Source organism: Panthera leo, chromosome D3 (genome assembly GCF_018350215.1).
Source record: "Panthera leo isolate Ple1 chromosome D3, P.leo_Ple1_pat1.1, whole genome shotgun sequence".
NCBI lineage: Eukaryota > Metazoa > Chordata > Mammalia > Carnivora > Felidae > Panthera > Panthera leo.
Window position 1 is genome coordinate 93755547 of NC_056690.1, and position 20524 is coordinate 93776070.

Sequence of the window (20524 nt, forward strand, 5' to 3'; positions counted from 1 at the left end):
GGTCTCGCGACGCCCTGGGTGGAGCTGTTGACCTGCTCCTGACAGACAGCAGGACGTCTGGCGCCAGGCCGTCTGCTAGTTCCCGAGCCGTTGGGTGTCCCAGGGGTGGCACAGCCCGTCACCCCGCGTGGAGGACGATCCACTTTGCACAGGGACACCTGCAGCCTCCAGCGAATGAAGCCTTTGCTCAGACTGCTGCCCGAAGCCGGGGAAGTGGCCTTTGTACCTTCTCGTGGGAGCTGACGAGTGTGCACCACTCGCGGGTGCCTCCGATTCCAGACAGAGCGGTGACGGGTGCAGACGGGAGCGAGCCAGGGCCTTTGATCGTCCGATGCTATCTTGCTGGCCAGTGCCTGGTCCACCGAAGAGTTCGTGAAAATTACAACAGGCAGCCGCCTGCGTCGCCCCAGAGGCCGCGGCTGCGCCTGGAGAGCCGCGAAGACCAACGTGAAAGACGCACACACAGTCGGCCGGAGCCAGCATGGGGACTGCGGGAGGTTCTGAAGGCCTCCTTCCCTGCTGGACGCCCGTCCCCTGTGGAAGCTCTGTCCCCCTCTGGACACCCCATTCTCCTCTGGATACCACCTCCCCCGCTGGACGCCCCCTCCCCCTCTGGACACCCCTCTGGACATCCCGTTCCCCTGTGGACATCCCATCCCCTCTGGACACGCCCTCCCCCTCTGGACGCCCAGGGACACTCCCGGGGACGCTCTCCATCTGTTGGTCGGTGTTTGCTGCCTGTGCCTGGTCCCTGAGGGCACCTCTTCTGCCCCCATCATCAGGGCCTGTGCTGCCGGGCAGGTCCTCGGGGTGGGTGAGGTGACCTCATGGTGGCTGTGTCACAGGGCGGAGGTGGAGCCTGGGCAGTGCCGCGGGTGCCCTCAGGCCCGCCCTGCCCACGTCCCCTCCTCATGCACCTTGTCTGCCCCGACCAGGTGCTCTGGCACACTCACCGAGCGTGCGGCTCTCACGTCGTGCCCCGTGGGCGGGACGGCGAGGACGTGTGTCTGCCGTGAGCTGTCCTTCTGGGAGCTTCTCGGAGAACCGGCGGCCCCGGCCCCCCTGCACATTTGGAAGGACTGGTGGCATTTCTGTGCGCCGGTCACTCTCGTCCGCGGGCTATAATGTGCGGTCGGGACAGGTTGTTCAAGAAGCAGGACCCCAGCCTGCAGGCTGCGGGGCCTGAATTCCTCGGGAAAGGCCTCGGCCCGGGTGTCAGGTGGCACCAGCCGCACACGGTCCTTACAGCAGATGCTGGGCGGAGTGTAGACGGTGCTCACAAGCTGCCAGGGAGGAGGGTGCCGGGGTGCGGGAGTGACTTAGCACTCAGCACCCGGCGTTCCCATCGTCTGTCACAGAGCGGAGGGGGCGGGGGCGCGGAACGACTTAGCACTCAGCACCCGGCATTCCCATCGTCTGTCACGGAGTGGAGGGGGCGGGGGCGCGGAACGATTTAGCACTCAGCACCCGGCGTTCCCATCGTCTGTCACGGAGTGGAGGGGGCGGGGGCGCGGAATGACTTAGCACTCAGCACCCGGCGTTCCCACCGTCTGTCACGGAGCGGGGTGGGGGGGGGGGTGGGCGGGGACGCGGACCGACTTAGCACCGAGCACCTTTCCGTTTGAATCAGCCTTTGCTTATAAAAATCTAACCGGTTCTGAGCAGTCTGCGTGCAGGGTGCTTGACGGGGGACCTTGTTCTGTCGCCAGCTACACGGCTACTTGGAGAACGAGCCGCTCACGCTACAGCTGTTCATCGGGACCGCTGACGACCGCCTGCTGAGACCCCACGCCTTCTACCAGGTGCATCGGATCACGGGCAAGACCGTGTCCACCACCAGTCACGAGGCCATCCTGTCCAACACCAAAGTCCTGGAGATCCCGCTGCTGCCGGAGAACAACATGAGAGCCATGTGAGCTGCGCCCGCGGGGCTGGGGTGCTGGGGGCCGGCTCGGGGGTGTGGCCTGCGTGCCCTTCGCTGCTCTGCATCTCTGCGCTCGGCTTAACACCTGGGCAAACCCCAAACACTTGTGGCGGTGGATTTGCTCCAGGGCGCCGGGCGCCGCGGGCCTTGCACTTGGACGGTTCGGTCCCCCGCCGTCAGTGTGCCCTCGTGCCTGATTCTCCTCCTGAGCGCGACGCCCGTTCATGCCTGAACACGGCCACCACCAAGGTGCACGGGCCAAGGGGCAAAGTCAGGCCTGCTCGCTAGTTCCGAGGGACTGACCCGTAAACTGAGGACTGACCTCCTGCGGGAGTAGGGCCTCCGTTCACAGCCTCCCGTCCTCCTCCTGCCCGCACGTGGCTCCTAGGGTCTCGCGCGGACGGTGGGCCTCTCGAGGGCAGGGTGGGACGCCCTGGGCCTTGCCCCGGGGACCGAAAGACGGTCTGACCCTTGTTTCCGGCAGCGTGGACTGCGCCGGGATCCTGAAGCTCAGAAACTCGGACATCGAGCTGCGCAAAGGGGAGACAGACATCGGGAGAAAGAACACCAGGGTGAGGCTGGTCTTCCGGGTCCACATCCCGCAGCCCAACGGCCGGACGCTGTCCCTGCAAGTGGCCTCGAACCCCATCGAGTGCTGTGAGTAGCGGAGCTGCCCCCGTGCCACACGCCCTCCCGTCTGTGACCTCGCACAGACTTTTCCCATCAAGTGTGTCCGTACCGATGTGCAGCCACTCTGCTCCCCGCCTCTCGTGGGTCGTCCCCCGAGGCCCTGACCTCTCTGGCATTCAGGTTCACGGGCTCTGCCCACCCCCCTCCTCGCACCCACGGGGATCACAGAGAGGAGAGTTTGTCCTGAACCCCTGAGATGGGTGCTCTCGCCCCATTCGAGCAAATCCCTAGTGTTTCGGAAACCTGAACGGTGGGGTTGGGGCATCTGGTCCACTGGGCTGAGCAAACCTGTTTCTCAGCCCTTGTGTGACAAGCCCATCTTCCCCGGCAGCTCCTGGCTTTCCCTCGTCTTGTCTTCTAGCCTTGGGCCTGAGTCCTCTGCTCCTGCGGGGGCTCGGCCGCGGCAAGGGGTCCGGGTCCTCCGGCAGATGAGGTCGTCGGTGGGCGCCCCACGAACGCCTGTCCTCAGCACGGCTTCTTTCCTGGGCCTGGGGGTGGGTCACCAGGAAGCATTCTGTAGGCCTGCCACAGCCACTGGCCGCTGCCGGAACGTCACCTTTCCAGGGCCCCTCTTCTCTCACCCGGTCGTGGCTGTCGCAGGACACTCACCTGTGTCCCTGGCTCACCTGCCCGCCCGTCTCAGTGGGGGTGTCTGTGTTTGGCTCCCTCGCCTCAGCCCCCGGGGACCCCGTCCCCCTGATGGCCGTCTCATGACCCCTGTGTGGAGCCCCACGGATACCTGTCCCCACGCCTTGGCGTGGCCTGTGGGTTAGCTGCAGGCGGCTCTACGTGTCTGAAGTGTGGCCTCCTCCCTCGGGCCCACTGGTTGGGTGAGAATGCATAGTGGCCAGGGAAGTGGCCACTATTTCTGCCCGGAACAGCCTCGGTGCCCCCACCGCCCCGCGTCCTGTGCTTTCCAGACGGCCTGACTCCCCGCGCTCAATGCCTTGCTGCCTGGCCTTGTCCCAGCAGACCCCGGCCTCTCTTGTCCGCCACTCCTGGCTGTGACAGGGCCTCCACCGTGAGACCCCACTCCTCCGTTCGTGCTGGGCCCGCGCCCCCACGGCGCCCAGGGTGGGGTCTCGTGGCTCCCAGCTTCCAAAGCCCACACCCCGTTCCCACCATGACAGGGTGTCCCGAGGGGGGGTTCCTTACCCGGGGCGGTGTGTCCTATCCAAGCGGAGGCCGGGGTCACCCTGGGGAGCCGGCACGTTCACCGCACGGAGGCGTGCACTCAGACTGCACGTGTGCCCGCGCACCACTGAAGTCGCGATCTTGGCGCACACACGAGCTGATGCGCCTTCGCCCTTGTGTGTGCGTCATCAAGCAGACCTGCCCCGGAGCAGCGGCCGTGGGGGCGACCAGCTGTCGCGTGCGGTCGCCCTGTGCTCCGAGTGCGTGACGCCCCCGCACCAAACCCCAAGGAGCCCGCGGGAAGGGCCCGTTCCTGACCAGCCGGCCGACCCTGGGGCGCCCTCCCGGGGCTGTGGCACGAGGTGGGGCCGGGGCTCCAGCTCATTCCCCCTGTTGTGACCCCGCGCAGCCCAGCGGTCGGCCCAGGAGCTGCCCCTCGTGGAGAAGCAGAGCGCGGCCAGCTGCCCCGTCCTCGGTGGGAAGAAGATGGTCCTGTCCGGCCATAACTTTCTGCAAGACTCCAAGGTCATTTTCGTGGAGAAAGCACCAGGTATCTCCTCTATAACAGACTGTCTGCGTGTTTCCCGCTTTTGCCGCCGGGGTGGGGGGTGGCTCCCGGGGGTGGAGCGGGGCCGCTCTGGGGTCTCCACGCCGCACAGCAGGAGCAGATCACCGAGCTCTGGGTCAAGGCCTGTCCTTAACGCGGCCCACATCAGCGGGTGTGGGGCCACCCCTGCTCGCTGGCCGTGGCGGCCCCTTGCCCTCGGCCTGGCCCGGACACACGTCTGCTTCCTGGCTTCGGGTGGCTGCTGCTCAGGCCGTCTCGGGAGGCGCTGTTCTGCCCTGTGTAGATGATGGCTTCTCGTGTCAGAATCGCCGCCTTGGGAGGTGAGCGTCCTGATGCTCAGTGGCCGCGGCGGCCGTGGGACCCGCACTTGGCTCGGCGGCCTCCCCCCACCCCCGTGGCGTCCTTCAGGCCCCAGAGATGCAGAGGCGGGTGCTGCTGTGGGCTCCCAGCCGTGGTGTGGTGTGTGTGTGTGTGTGTGTGTAGACTGCTGGGTGGCAGGTGTAGACCTCCGGGTGCAGAGCGGAGCCCAGGTGTGCGGCAGGGCGGATGCAGGTGTGTGCACGCCCGCCCCGCCCCAGGAGAGGCCTCTGGGCACTCATGAGAGTAAAGCAAGGGGGGGGGGGGGCAGGTGACAGTGCGTGTGGCCGGTCCCTCCGGAAGCTCTGGGCAGCTGTGGTTTGGAGGCCGGTCCCCATTGAGCTGGCCAGGCAAGTGCCCCCCACGGTGCTGCCACCGCTGGGCTGCAGGGGGCCGCGCCCCCGCTCAGCGTTTTCCGGAGAGCATGGCTGCAGGACCCACGCTGATGCCGAATCCACAGCGGTGCCCGGTGTCCACAACGGGGTCTTGATTTTGCGCAGGAGGCTTAAGTGCCTCCATCAAAACGGGCCGGCGGGTCCTGTGTGCTCAGCTTGTGCCCGTGTAATCACGCACGTGATTGGAAAATGTTGTGAATTATGGAGAAAATCGGACCAAATGTGGTGATGATGATGAGAATTTGCATCGCTGGACACTGTTTTTCGGAGGAGGCTAATTTTGAAATGATTTAACCTTTTGAGCTTAAACACACGAACAAGTACGCGTGGGGGAGGGTCGCCAGGCGCCGTGCGGCGACTTGGCCTGAGTCACTGCTTTTCTGGCTGCTGCACAAGTCCACGCGGCTTTCTTCCTCCTTCCTGAACAGTCGTCACCTTGGCGCCACGGTGGGACCTTCGGGCGCCTCCTGGGTGCTCCCCGCCTGGTGGGCACCGTGTGGCTTCTTTGGCGGGGCGGGATTCACCTCCCGCCCGTCCTGATCAGCCCCCGCGTGCGTGTCCACTCCAGGGCCTCACGTGCCACGTGGAGGCTGGCTGCATGGGGCCCTCCCCCTCCCCCTCCCCCTCCCGTGGCAGCCGGCGAGGCGTGGGTGTGGGTGGTGACGTGGTCACAGCTCGTGGCCACCACCGGCAGGTGTAAACACTGCTTTCACGTCTGGACGCTGTCGGTGGCTGCGTGTTCGTATTTAAGAAGATGGTTTGCGTGTTCACGCGTGTATGTGAAAGTCATGTTTTCAAAAGAGAACGTTCTTTCACCTTTGACTCCAGGCACAGGTGGCCCTCGTGCCACTCCTAACGCATCCTGACGCCCTCTGCAGCCGTAACTGGGCTTTTCTTGGTTGATTTTTTGGAGATACCGCTAAAGCCAATTTAGGTTAGGGCCGAGCTGTTCTCTAGGCTTCTGACGAGGTCACTGCCCTGTTGTGAAGTTCAGTCCCTAAACCACCAAGGCCAGAATGTGAGCGGAGAGACCTTGTTGTGGGAGTCCTGAACGCGGGCCCTGTTTTCCCAGCTGCTGGGGTGTCTCCGGGGCGCCCCCAGCCCCCGCACCAGCAACCCAGACCTTTCTGAGGGTTTCACGGGGCAGTTCCTGCCTGGAGGGCCAGCCACAGCGGCTACGCCTCCATGAGAGAAGGGGGTCGGAGAAGGGTCTCGTGGCACCTGTGGCCAGAGCAGCAGTCAGTGCACGGGAGCCAGGAGTCCCAGTAGGCGGCTCTGGGCCTCCGGTGGGCGTCAGCGGGTCCCTCGGGGCGGCCCAGGCAGGATGAGGGGCTGCAGGGACATCAGGATGTGTCACACAGGACGTGACAGCACAGAGCTCTGGCTGTGTACGTGATGGTGCTTTCCAGAAGAGCCCTGTAGTTTTTTTTGGGGGGGGGGGGGCCCTTTACTGTGTTTCGCAAAAGGTCCCGGGGTTAGAAGAGCCTTTCCTTTGAGGACTGGGGTCAGTGGCTGTGGCTTGCACGTGAGACGGTGCTGCTGAGCGTGTGGACACCTGAATGCACTTACCCAGCGGGGCCGAGAGTCCAGTGCTGGGTGCCTGCATCGAGGGCTTGCCTGCGGACATCGTGGACATCCCTGTGCGGGAGTGAAACGCTGACCGGCCCTCCCCCCACATCCCTGGCAGCGAAGATCTCTGCAGCTGCCCTCAGCGGTGCGGATCAAGCATGTATTTGTACACGCGTGTGAACGTTTGAATCAGCCCAGGGGACCCTCTCATGCTCCACACGTGTGAAGACGTCGCGTGGAACGTGAACTCGCTCTGCTCTGGAGGCAGGGCTGAGGTGCCAGAGCCGAACGTGTCACTGGTTTGGATGTGCCAGATCACGTCCCTGACACCGGGGCTGCAGGTGGCTCCGAGCGGGCTCCTGCCTGTTCCGTGGTGATTCCTGAAAACCGCAGACAGAGCCTGTTTCGGCTTCTTGGCCGCACAGCAGACCTCACCCAGACTTAGAGGCTTCAAGAACAAGCCCTTCCTTTGCTGGCAGTTGTGTGGACTGGTCTCAGCCCGTGGCCTCTCCCGTGGCCCCCGTGAGCTGGCAGGTCGGCTGTGTTCTGTCTGCACGGTCTCGGGGCCCTGCCTGGCGTCCTCAGCTGCTGCCACGCCCACACGTGGGGCCTCTGAGGTGTAAACGTGGAAGCCAGTTCATCGGGCCACGGTGTGAGCGCCCTTCAACGCTGGATCGCTCCCTCGAAACCTCTTCGTGGGGCGCTCAGACGCCCCCCCCCACAGGGCCCCAAGCCCCAGGTGGCTCTGCTGTTCTCTCCCATCAGCGGCTCCTCCTGAGCTGAGCCGCCGACCAGTGGGCACTCTGGGAGGCGGCACGCGTCCCACACCTGCTCCCGGCTGGGGGATGGGCAGAGGGGCTCTTGATGGGTGCACCCGGTGGACTGGATGGTCCGTGGGGGCGGCAGCCGCCCCCACGCCCCTTCCGGGCCCCTCCAGCAGTGGGCAGGGAAGGCGCTCAGCGGGCGGTGAGCCTGAATCCCCGGGCCCCGCCCCCGGCTGCACCTACACACGCCCCTTTGTGATCCTCACCAACCTGCTTCTGAACACCCCTAATCCTGGTGCTGTTGTGAACAAAGTCCTTTCGGGGGTCCGGGTTCAAGGTGAAAAGGCTTGTGGGAGGGAGGGGGCTGCGGGGTCAGCACACCTCCCTCCCACGGGTTGGAGATGTGCCCGTTTGCTCCAGAAGTAGGAAAGTGGCCACTTTGCTGTAAGAGGCTTCTTTGGGCGCATCCTGGGGGCTGAGTGTGGAGGGGGAAGTGTGGGCCCCTGAGCTGTCCATCCTGGGCCTGTGTGTGTGTGCATGTGGCACGGCTCACTCCTCACCTGTGCCTCCCGGACGCTCTCAGACCATCGGCACAGACGATTTCGTGTTCACAGGCGAGGCTTCAGGCCGTGGCCCAGAGCAGCGGAAATCTCACCTCCCAGCAGAGGGGGTGTGGGGGCCTTAGGTGATGTTTCTTGTTAAGTATGCACCCGGTCGCAGCACAGGCCTGGACTCCAGCGGCCAGTTTAGGAGTGGTGTGTGCAGGGTGTCTGTGTCAGGGCGTGTGTGAGCAGGTGTGCGTGTGTCAGCGTGTGTGAGTGAGCAGGTGTGTGTGTCAGTGTGTGTGAGCCCGTGTGTGTCAGAACGTGTGTGAGCCCGTGTGTATGTGAGCAGGTGTGTGTGTGTCAGCGTGTGTGAGTGAGCAGGTGTGTGTCAGGGTGTGTGTGAGCAGGTGTGTGTGTCAGTATGAGTGAGCCCGTGTGTGTCAGGGCATGTGTGTGAGCAGGTGTGCGTGTGTCAGCATGTGTGAGTGAGCAGGTGTGTGTCAGGGTGCGTGTGAGCAGGTATGTGTGTCAGCGTGTGTGAGTGAGCAGGTGTGTGTCAGGGTGCGTGTGTGAGCAGGTGTGTCAGTGTGTGTGAGCCCGTGTGTGTCAGAACATGTGTGAGTGAGCCCGTGTGTGTCAGGGTGTGTGTGTGTGAGCAGGTGTGTGTATGTCAGTGTGTGTGAGCGAGCAGGTGTGTGTATGTCTGTGTGAGCGAGCAGGTGTGTGTCAGGGTGTGTGTCAGTGTGAGTGAGCCCGTGTATGTCAGGGCATGTGTGTGAGCAGGTGTGTGTGTGTTAGCGTGTGTGAGTGAGCAGGTGTGTGTGTCAGCATGTGTGAGTGAGCAAGTGTGCACCGGGGTGTGTGTGTGTGAGGTGTGTGTGTCTGTGTGTGAGCTCGTGTGCGTCAGAACGTGTGTCAGTGAGCAGGTGTGTATGTCAGTGTGTGTGAGCCCGTGTGTGTCAGAATGTGAGCCCGTGTGTGTCAGAGCATGTGTGTGAGCAGGTGTGCGTGTGTCAGCGTGTGTGAGCCCGTGTGTGTCAGGGCACGTGTGTGAGCAGGCGTGCGTGTGTCAGGGTGTGTGTGAGTTCACGTATGTGGTCTGTGGGTGTGGGTGTGAGGGGGGGCGTGTGTATGTGACGAGCCTCCTGTTGTCCTGGGGTGTGGCCGCCCCCCCCCCCCCGCCCCCGACCGCACAGCGTGGCAGTGACAGTGTCGGGAGCCCCAGGTGCCCACCGCTGGGCAGAGCCTGCAAGGTCGTGTTCCGCTCCCTCTGGCGGTGGCGGCCATGCCTCCTCCTCTGCCCTGCGCTGTGGCCATGGCTGCGGGGCTTCTGGTCCCACTAGCTTGGTGTGTTGGTTCTGAAGCGTTTCCGGAAATTTCCCAGGTACGGACGCCTCCAGCTGGCGGTGCGGCTCGCGTGCCCGCAGGTCACGACTTGGCGAGAAAGAAAAGGGTCCCCTGGCGTGGATGTGGGAGGGACGGGACAGCCACTGCCACCTTGCTCCCCTGTGTCAGCGTGCCGAGGGGGTGATGCCAGGCAAGTGTTCTCGGGCGGCCTCTGCGGTGAGAGTCCCGCGGGCCCGGGGGCCCACGCGGGCACCGGTGTCCCCGCACAGCGTCACCTGTGACCGTTCCCAGGGCTGGTGGTTCTGGAAGCCGCCCGTCTCCGCTGAGCAGAAGGAAAGCGGCAAACCGGAGCGCCGTGCCACGAAGGGTTTTTCCTTACGCTGCGGCCTTGGACTCGAGTGCTGGCCCCACGGTTACGCTGAGACGTTTTGAGTGGTCTCAGGAGGGGCCCAGCCGGAGAGGAAAGTCAGCTGGGAGCGTGGCCGGTGCCACAGGACAGCCGGTCCCAGACTCACTCTTCTCCTGGCTCAGCTTCCCTCTGCTGATGTCCCGGGATGTGACCTGATGCCCGTGGGGAGACACAGCTGCAGCCCAGCCTGGCGGGCCTTCCATTCTCCTGCAGGGCTGTCCCTGTGGGGTCCCGCCATGGTCTCTGGGGTCCACACCCCAGGGATAGGGGCGGCCGGTGGAGGCTCGGTGTGACCTCTGTGCCTTCCCCAGTCCTTCCTGGGGCCTGGTGACCCCAGCACTGGAGGGCCCGTCCGCAGGCCCCCACGGGGCTCCCCAAGCCAGACCAGAGGCCTCGCGTCCCTGCCGTGAGAAGGTTGTCACCGAAACTTCTTTTCTCTGGGCTGGTGACCAGTCTTTCCCTGAGGTCTGTGCCAAACCACGCCCAGCCCCGCACCTCCGATTCGGCACCTCGGGGACATCCAGGACGTGGGCACACGTCCCTCTGAAGCGGGGAGGGAGGCAACTGGAGGCACCTGGGGGGCCCTCGGTCTTGGTGGGAAGGGGAAGGGCACGGGAGGGGGCAGGTGTCGAGGGCGAAGCTGGACGGAGAGGGACCGGCTGCCTCTGCTTCCTCCGAAGGCCGCCTTGGAGCGTGCCGCACGCAGCCCTTGCGCGACTTCTGTCTTGCGTTTGCTTTGTTGAGGTACAGCTCACAGAGCACACGGCTCAGCCACTTAAAGTTCAGCGGCTTGTGGTGTGTTCAGAGCCAGGCAGCCATCCCGCTAATTCCAGAAATTCCCCAAAGAGACTTCACCTGCTAGCCGTTAACCCCGTTCTCCCCAGCCCGGCCGCTTCGGAGCTGACTTCCGTCCCCGTGGCTCTGCCTGCTCTGGACGCCGCCCCGGAAGGACAGGGCCCTGCTGTGCGTAGCTCCTCGCGCCCACAAAGAGCACGCATCAGGACTCTGCCCCTTTTAAGGCTGGGTGGCTTCCTGTCTTGTGGATGGATGGCGTGCTTAGCCTCCTGCAGCGGCCGGACTCTGGGGTTGTGCCCACCTCTTGGCTCGTGTGCTCCAGTGACCGCCTGTGCACGCGTGGGCCCCCTTCCTGGGGCACGCGCCCAGGAATCCCACGTTCGGCCACGTGAGGAAAGCCCAGGCTGAGCCCCAGGCCGATGGGTGATTTCCTTCTCACTCTGGAGTCTTCTGCAGGAAGCAGACTGGTTGGAGCAGCTCTGGGGGCGCCCCAGGGTGTGAGGCCTGGAGGGGCTTGGGGGGCTCGGGGCGGGGGGGGATGAAGACAAGCTGTGTGGGGACCCTCCCGCTGACCAGAACAACCCCGGAGCCCCCCGCCCTGGCCGGCCCCGACTGCTCCGGGGTCAGGGTGCCGTCTCCCCCGTGGCGCCCACGGGAGTGCAGAGGGGCCTCCTGTTTGCGCCCCCCGCTCGCTGCCTTTCCTGCCAGCCGGCAGCCCGGGGACAGGGCGCTGTGGTGCTGGTCCGCGCCTGTCTGGGCTGAGCCCGCTCCCAGAGCCGGCAGCCGGGCACGGGGGGGACGTGTGCGCGGCCAAGGGCCCCAGGGAACGAGGTCCCGCCACTCAGGTGCGGGGTCCTTCTGACGGGGGCTCCCTGCTGTTTCCATTCTGGCCATCGGCCAACGCTGTGACTCGGTCGAAAGCCAGTCACGGGCGTCTGCGCCTCCTGCGTGCCGGGGACTCGAGCGTGCCTCCGGAAAGCAGCCGCTGCTCCCGCGGAGGCCGGGGACCTCCACGTGTGGCCCCGTCCTCCCCGAGCCGCCCCGGGAGGTGTGTGACTAAGAGCCGCGCTGTGGAAGCCTCAGGGCGGGTGTGGTGGGGAAGCCTTTCCGATGACTCACGCGGCAGGGAGTTCCCTAATGGTTTGGAACATTTTTCCTTCTGGGCTTGCGCACAGTTTCCCCGCTGAGGCCTGCGGAGCTCTCGATAAGGCCGCAGCTCCGTGGCCGTGCGGGGCCCGCCTACCCCATGGAGGCTGAGGCTGTGCTCAGCCAAGGAGGACGCCCTGAGGCCGGACGGCAGGGCCCCACGCTCCCAGTTCGGGGGGGCGGGCGGGGGGGGGGACGACACCGGCGACGGGGTCCTGCTGGCACCCTGCCCCGGGGAACCTGTCCGTGACGATCAGCCACGCTGAGTGGCCGCGATGCTGCCATCCTGACACACGAGTGGACGGCCACTCGTTTAGGGCCCTTAGTGGAAACAGAGGGACCACGGCGTGCTTGTCCCCATGGGCTGTGATTCACACAGACACGAAGGCTCAGGGAAAACGGGGCCAGAGCCCTGGGCCTTGGAGACCGCTGGTTCCCGCCCTGCGGGGTCTCCAGAAGCCCGGCTTTAACCAGCGTGTCCGGACGGGCCTATGCTCTGTTAGCGAGTGACTCTCGGGATCGATGTCTGCGAGAGCTGACACGCGGCGTGCACGGTGGACCGTGTGGCTCGCCGACCCCGGGCAGCCGCTCTGACGGGGGGACCCTGCCCCTAGGCCCAGGAGGGGCTGGAGGAGGCCTCTGCCGGAGCGCTTTCTTGGCCGGCGGGCCCCACAGAGCCTTCCGTCAGTTTCCTTATTCGGATGAGCCTGCAAGGTGTTCACAGGGAGGCCGAGTCTGGTCTGACCCCTCCTAGAGGATGGATGGGGTGCTCGGCCCCCTTGTGGCCGTGTCCCTGGCCCGTCACGGGCCTCGACCTCCCTCCTGCCCCCTGTGTGCTCTCTGCGCCTCGACAGGAGGCCTGGACACACTCGAGAATTCCTCAGGGAAACTCGAGCCGTGGTTATCACCGACGGGCAGAGACTGGGCAGTGGCCAGGTTTGTCCCCGCTTGTGACTCCCACAGCTGTGTCCCTCTGAAGTTGTTTTAAGAGGCACAGGAACATAGGAGCTGTGCTTACGGGAAGAGTAATTTTGATTACCTTAAGCAAGCAGTGGGTGGGGACCCTGCCCACGGGGCCAAGGCCCGTCTGGCCTGCGCGGCCCGGACGAGCCTGCCCCGTCCCCGAGCTCGGCCCCTGGAGCCGCAGCCCTGGCTCACACAGCTCGGGACCTTCCGCCAGCTCAGGGACCGGGGTTCACAGAGATGCTTCCGCACCCGCGCCCTGGGCTCACGGGGCTCCAGAAAGTTAGCTGCTTTGTGGGTCTTGATGCCTTTAAGAACGGCAGAGTGTATTTTTAGTTTCCTGTTATGTTTTTCTGGAGGAGACGTGGATGCTGCTCCCTTGGGCCGCCGGTCTGCATTTTATCACCGAGTGGGTTCATCTGGTGGGTAATTTGTGCTGGGACTTCAGGCGTCCCGAGAGGCTGGTGTGGTCCTGGCACACAGACGCTGCTCCGGGCTCTGTGTGACTCACATTTCCTCCCTGTGTCTCCACCCTCCACCCCTGCCCGCCCGCACTGTGAGGCAGAAGAAGGAGATTTTGTCTACTTTATTGATAATTTCTGAATTGTAACGCACGTACATCTCTTCTTTGAAACCAGAATGGGAGCGGGAACTGCGTCCGGCTGTGACTGTTTGGGGACAGACTTCACAGGAGATGGGGAGGAGGGAGGTCTCAGCAGGAGACGGACAGCTGTTAATTCCCAGTAACCACCCAGCCGGGCCCCGTCGCGCTGGCCAGCCATCCAGGGGCTTCCAGAGGCCAAGAGCTTGGTTTGCAGTCGTTCCTGCCAGTGGGCTTCTCGAAGCTCCCTCCCTCCAGGCCCGGCCCACGGGACACCGGGCCCTTTCAAGGCCCATCGGGAGCCTTTCTACCTTGTTTTAAAAACACGCAAACGGCCACTGGGGCAAAGTTACAAATGCCGTGCTCTGTGTTTCTGTATCCCGACGTGGCGAGAAGCGGTCACAGAAAGGGTTCTCTCGCTCAGCCAGCCGCAACTCTGAGCAGAGGCGGGATTGTGGCTCCCGGGCCCCGACTCGTTACTCAGAGAAACTCTGCTCCCAGAACGCACGCGGTAACCAGGTCTGTGCTTCCCGCCGCTGCACCTGGAGCTGGAGCCAGCGGGTCTGAGAGCCAGGACACCGCCCGGGTCCGGGTCTGGAGACCACGCGCCGCCTACCGGGTCACCGGCACGTCCCCTGTGTTTACGAGCCCTCCCGTGGCTGCCGCGGGGCCGGGGCGGCGAGCCTGTGGACGCGGGCAGGGTGGGTTTTGGGGCGCTCGCTGCCCGGGGCTCCCTCCCGCAGAGCCCGGGATCTTCGGGCTCCACGAGGCTCCTCGCCCCCGCGTGTGGGCCTAGCGCGTCCTCTCCGGTGGCAGCGCTCACGCGACGTCTTGCTCTCGCGCGTTAGCAGCCAGCACGGTGCGAGCAGACGGGGCTGTGGTCTCCGGGGCGGCCCGCGCCTGGTGGAGGCAAGGGGATTGGGGTGGTGTGCTGGACAGGGCACGTGGGTAACGGCCTTCGTTCTGCCCTTCTCTTCCAGACGGTCACCACATCTGGGAGGCTGAGGCAAAGACGGACAGAGGCCTGTGCAAGCCGGTGAGTAGGGCTTCCTGCGACACGAGCCGCTGGAAACACCGGGGTCAGGGTGCGGCACGCGCCAACGGCGTGAAGGGCTTCCTGACACCAGTGCTCTCAGGACCCAGACCAGCCTGGGGCGGCACAGCGGGGTGCCCCGTAGGAGGGGACCCCGCCCGCACAGGGAAGCCTGGGACCCTCCGGCGCGGTAACTGCTCCCGGTCACGTGGCGGGCACTGTGGGCACGGGGCCTTCGCCACCCTCCTGCTGTCGTCGTCGCCAGGGGCCCGCACACAGTGCCGCCGCCGTCTGCCAGGAAGACCGGCTGTTCGGAGCCGCCGAGCGGGCGTCGCACCTGCCCGGGCTCGCCAGGCCGCGCAAAGCTCCAGCAGCGTCCTTGGCACGACCTCGTCTCCCGCCACTCGGTAGACTCTTGTTCTGAACATGAACTGGCTGGATGTGAAGGCGGGTCTCCGTGCCGCTGATTCCATTTTGCCAATCAGCTGGTGCGCTTGCGGGCGCCGGAAGGTGGCGGGGCAGGTGCCCAGGCCTCCCTGGTGCCGCCGCGAGGATCCCGGGCCGCAGACGCCCGGCACACCCACACGCACCCACACCGCGTTTCTCGGCCTCCTTGGCTCTGTTCGCACGTGTCGGTGCCCACGTGGTTGTTGACGGGGGACGTTTTCTGTCTGGGATCACGCAGCGGGTCCAGCTTTCTTACGGCTCGCGTTAGTGCGGCCCGTCTTCTCCGTCCCCGAACTTTCGTCCGTGCCTTTGTGTTTAAAGTGGTTTCTCGCAGACCGCAGGTAGCTGGTCTTACTTTCTGTCCACTCGGACAGCCTGCTAATTGGCGTATCTAGGGCGTTAGTGTTCTGAATGATTGCAGACGCGGTGGGATTAACGTCTGCCACGGAGTGTGTGTGTGCACGTGCGTGTGTGTGTGTGTTCTCTGTGATCCTAGAAGAGCAACAGTCTTCAGGCTGACGCAAAACACACTGTGGCCGCAGGTGACTGTCTGAAAAAATTCAGAGTTCTTCCAAGCTCAGTAGCTCTTGCCCTGGCCACGGGCACAGGTGTGTGGGCACAGGTGCCACGGGCACAGGCGTGTGGCCCTTCTTCTGACAGTGGGGGAACGTGGGGTGTCCACCTGTTCAGAAATCGTGTCAGGACAGTAACTTGCTGCTGTCTTTGGGCTCCCGGAGGCCCTGGCTGTTGGAGCCGGGGGACGGGGAGCCTTGGGTGGAGGGGTTTGCCGAAGCCGTCAGGTAACTGATCTCTGCCCTGCTGCTGGTGGGACCTGAGTCACTACTGGCGATGCCTGTCCGCCGCGGAGGCGGCTCTTTGACGGCGGCTTGGTTACCGCAGGCCCGGCCCTGGGTCCTCACGGGTGGCTCCATCGGGACGAAGCATCTTTTCTTGAGACTTAAGCCTCCTTTCCCAAAGCTCTGATCCGTTTACCAGAAGCCTGTCCAAGTGGTGTCTTGTGGAAAAGATTCCTCCCTGGTCCCAGGGAAACTTGTGCTCAGGACCTGGCTCCCCTTCGTGCTGTCTGGGCCTGGTCCCGCGCTTGGGACCGCACACAACGCGCACACGCACGCTCACGCACGTGCATGGGCTCCTTCTGGCCCCGGGGCATTTCTTGCTGCCTGAGGAGCCCTGAGCAAGCGCCGTGGGCTCCGGGCGCTGGGCTTCCAGAAGAGGGTCCCCCGGTGCAGCAGGCCCAGCAGCTGAAGTCCGCTCCAGACCACCACGGGCCTCGTGCGCACCTCCCCTGAGCAGGAAGAAGAGACCTGCAGAAATCCTGCAGCTTTCTCTATCAGGATCTTTCCTGCCACGTTTGTGGGAGGTTTCGTGTCACTGGGCTTTCTTTTGCACTTTGAACGGTTGCATGTTTTATTTATTTATTTTTATTTATTTATTTATTTATTTTATAATGTAGTAATAGAGTCTTTTTAACGTTTATTTATTTTTGAGAGAGACAGAGACAGCATGAACAGGGGAGGGGCAGAGAGAGAGGGAGACACAGAATCTGAAACAGGCTGCAGGCTCTGAGCGGTCAGCACAGAGCCCGATGCGGGGCTCGAACTCACGGGCTGTGAGATCATGACCTGAGCCGAAGTCAGATGCTTAACCGACCGAGACACTCAGGCGCCCCGGTTGCATGTTTTAAAGGGAGCTTAGCAGTTGACAGCTGCGCGTTCCAAAAGAAACGTAACAGTACGTGCGAATGATGACGTACTTTATCTCTTAACTGAGGTTTAATTTTACATATTATTTCTAATGACAAAAGGGTATTTATTCGTTGCGGAAATTTGGAAAATACAAAAAATGAGAAAGAGAATAGAAGCACCTTGTGTAATTTCACCACTGCTGACGTGTGGGCGTGTGTCCTGCCAGGCTGTTCCTGGTGTGGGTGTGCGTGTATTCACACACGTGTGCCGTGGCTGTCATATTGAATGTGCCTTCTGCACGAAGCGGGATTGTGCTGCACACGCAGTCTATACACTAGCAGGAGCCCTCAGCGGGGTTTCTTGCTCCGTGGGGTTCTGTGTGCCACCTGTAATGCCTGGTGTTTCTGTGGTGACACGTGTCCTGTGGCTGCATATTCCCCCTTCACCGTGCTCCCGGGAGGACGGTGTCGTGCACGTCCTGTTCGGAGAGGTGAAGCGTATCAGCCTGTGCCCGCATCAGAACGTGACCCCCAGTTGCCTCCAACTTACAAAAACCAAACCCGCAAAGCCCAACTGCTGACGAGGGCCTCCCTGCCTGGCACGCCCGCCCCTGCCCCACGTGACCCGTCACGGAGACTCCCGCTGACGCCTCTTTGTAGTCGTCTCCTCGGCGTCAGCGAGACCTCTTCCTTGCTTGTCTTCTCTTCCGTGGACGCTAGACTCCACTGTTGCCTCCACAGTGGCTCGCCCCCGGTGGGCGCCAGCTGTGTGCGGAGGCCGGGTGGGAACCCAGACCTGTGCTCCCGAGCCAGGCTCCCGACCACGGGCCGCGCCGCCGCCCGAGCCACCTCCTGGCCAAGACGCGGCACTGACATCCCCCGTAACTGCAGTGCAGCCACCCTGCGCAGCACCCGTCCTCGGCACCATCGGCTGCACGTGCACAGGGTCACGTCTGCAAGGGGCCAGACGCTCAGGCTACTTGTTGCTTCTTCCAAATGGGATGCAGTTACTGAGACGACAAAACCACGTAGCCTGGAGGGAGCGTGGTCCCAGGGGAGGGGCCCAGAGCAGCTCTTGGCAGCAGGCTGCTTTGCCTCGGTTTCTTTATCTGTAACAGGAACAGGTTGGGCCCAAAGTTCTGTTCGGTTTCCTGTTTTAATATTCATACGATTCCGTTACTAACCTGATTCAATCAATTTTGCTATTAAGCTGGGTAACAAAACCCGATACGATGCATTTTTCTTATACGTTTTCTTTGCTTGTTAACTTAAATCATTCGACAAAAGCAATCGAAGAAACATTTTGGGTGTGAGATCCTGTCCCTCCCGTGAAATCAGGTACAGCATGAGCCCCGTGAGGACGTCGGCACTTTGGTGCACTGCTCGCTGTCGGCTGGGGCTCAGGCCCCCTGACCGCCAGCCCGCGTCTCCCACGATGCCGTGCTGCCTCATGTGCCTCGTTTTATACCCGCACTTGAAGGAGCGCAATTTTTGTGAAAATGTCGTCGGCTCGTATTTTAAGCCATGGGAAGGTACCAGTGCCCACCACAGCCCCCATCCCGATCTGTGCTTTCTTTCTAACTGTCCACACGCCCCTCAACCTGCTAGGGTCGAGCTCACCTGTTTGAGGGAGTCTGGGAGGCCATGACGGGCTTCGAGCCTTCGTCAGAGAACCTGTCCCCAGACACGTGTCTCCAGGAAGCCCGTCTCCTGGGTCTTCAGTGTGTTGCCTGAACAGGGGCTCACAGCTCCATCCGTGGGCCAAACGTGGAACTTTTCTCTAGTTTCCAAAGGCCACTGACCCCTTGGGTTAGGGCAGGCAGATACATCCGGGTGTTCCAAAGACCGAGTGGCTCCTCTCTCAGATTAGCACCAGCGGCTTGTCTCTGGGGCTGAGTCGGTGGATGTTAGCTGAAGCCCCCAGCCTGCCTCCCCCCACACGCTCCGCATCCACGGGCTGCCCGGGGGTGGGGGGGGTAGTGCTGGCAGGTTCGATCCGCCCAGACGTGCGCCCGCGCCCCAGGCAGACTCTCTGTGGGCAGCTTCTTCCAAGCAGCCCGCAGTCGGGAGCCGCTCGCCGTGGCCCCCACGCGGGCTGTTTACTGCAGGGTGCTTCGTGTTTGTGAGATGCTCACCGTCTCCCTCCTCTCTGCCGTTTGCTCGCCAGAATTCGTTGGTGGTCGAGATACCGCCTTTCCGCAATCCGAGAATAACGAGCCCCGTCCAAGTCAGTTTCTACGTCTGCAACGGGAAGAGGAAGAGGAGCCAGTATCAGCACTTGACCTACCTTCCTGCGAACGGTAACGCTGTCTTTCTAACCTTAAGCACTGAGAATGAGCCCGCAGGGTGCTTTTCCTAAGAGACGCATAGATGCCAAGATGCTGTCGGGGTGAAGCGGTGTATGCGGAAGCTGCGTTATTGTCCTGTTGACAGGAACACGTCCTTGAGTCCTAAAAAAAAAAAAGTGAAGCTTTCAGTGTATTTTCCTTTATTACTGCTGTGGGTGGGGGCTGCATATTGGGATAATGACGGGTCATTTTTGCTGGCCGCTTGCAAATAGAGAATGGCCCGAGGGGAGAAAAAGTGCAGCCCTTTTGCGCCCAAAGGCTGAGGTGGTCTAGGTGTGTGTTTAAGTCCTGTAGATGTGTAAGGTGGAAAACCAAATAGTTATCATTATTTGGCAGGTGCCTTTAGAAGTAAACCCGTGGCATTGAGCCTAAAGGCTGGTGCCTGATGTGGTCATTGACTAACATTAACGATTTCTGTGCTCGGGCTGAAACCCCCACCTCACATCTTTGGTCGCATAATTGCACCTTCCTGTGACTGTGAGGCTTTCAGGCCCAAGTACCTGTCACTCAACCAAAAACCACCCTCGTTGAGGTTGTGTGTTTACGCATTCTGAGGATACAGCCTTAGGACTTAGAAGACAGTTCACCTTTTCAGCTTTCTAAGGTGTTTCCTCAAAGAAAATACCAGCGTTTGCTTTTGCCCCCCGAATGTCGTCCCCAGAGCATCGCCTGATGCTCTGAGTGGTCCCAGCTGCGGTCATCCTGGATTTCATTGTGTTTTGTGTTAAGGTCATCAATGGCGGCAATCTTCTTGTATGGTAGCTTCTGTTCTAAAAGCTTAGGAGATTCGTGTGATTTAAGAGAGAAGTTATACACTAAAAACTATTGAAAAAGCAGCCATGTTGCTATCTTGGTGAAGTCAAGATTCTCTGAAGGTTTTCGTTTTCTCTGACTGTAACACATAATACCGAGTAGATGATAGAAAGCCCTAGAATATCCGTGTTGATATCAAACCGTTAGAATTAACCACTTTGGGGGCAAATGTTAGCCGTGCCTTTCAGGATTTGAATGATACGATCTTGTTGTGAAATTACGTCATGAGACCGCACACAACATAGCACCGTGTGCCTGTGAGCCGCTCACGCCAGGCCGGTCTGGTCTGTTCTCTTGCCTGCGACCCCGTCCTGGGTTATGTGGTCTGCTTCGTGCAACTCGGTGAATCCTATCTGTTCTTGGAATAAGGTGCAATATATCCTACAAAAGAAAATATTTAGTGGTTTTGTGAAAATGTAATGATTGTATGCTAATTAAACTTCAGGCGTGGTTGACCAAAAGTTGAACGTTTCAAAGAAAACCAGGCCTTTTAAGAAAAACTGCTTTTTAAAGCGGTTTAGAAAATCTCTAACGTTAGTGTTTCCTGCAGTCCCCGCTCCAAGTTCACGGTGCCCCGAGCAGTGTCAGGGGTGGAGGGCCCCCCGCCTGTGACCTGCACATCTCTCCTACGGGGGGCACGCTGAGCCCCCAGGGACATGTTACTAAGACAATGGGGTGCAGAGGGCAGTGTGTGGGCCATCCTGTCTCCCCGCCCTGCAGCGGGAATCACATCCTACAGCCTTATCCCACGGGGTCCTGACTGCGCTCCACCCCAGTGCCCCGGCGCCCCCCTCTCCCCCTGCCCCAGAGACCTCGCCGCCCCCCTCCCCACACCCTCCATCCGCCAGGCGCCCCGCCGCCACGTGCCAGGCACCTCACACACGTACTCTGGACTCTGTTCCACTTGGACCTTCTCTCTGTAGCCGGTGCTCCACCCCAGACGTCGTCTGTCCCCTAGCGCAGGGGCCAGT

At 62.2% G+C, this 20524-nt stretch overlaps 1 protein-coding gene across 5 annotated transcripts in view; it reads left to right on the forward strand.

Moving 5' to 3' along the window:
* The window catches only part of NFATC1 (nuclear factor of activated T cells 1), a 105392-nt gene that overhangs the window by 42924 nt on the left and 41944 nt on the right, over positions 1–20524 (forward strand). For all 5 annotated transcript variants that reach the window (XM_042909801.1, XM_042909804.1, XM_042909805.1 and 2 more), the window contains exons 4-8: positions 1710–1912; positions 2409–2581; positions 4158–4298; positions 14188–14243; positions 18560–18692. In XM_042909801.1, coding sequence (XP_042765735.1) covers positions 1710–1912; positions 2409–2581; positions 4158–4298; positions 14188–14243; positions 18560–18692 — 706 coding nt within the window. The remainder of the gene's footprint in view (positions 1–1709; positions 1913–2408; positions 2582–4157; positions 4299–14187; positions 14244–18559; positions 18693–20524) is intronic.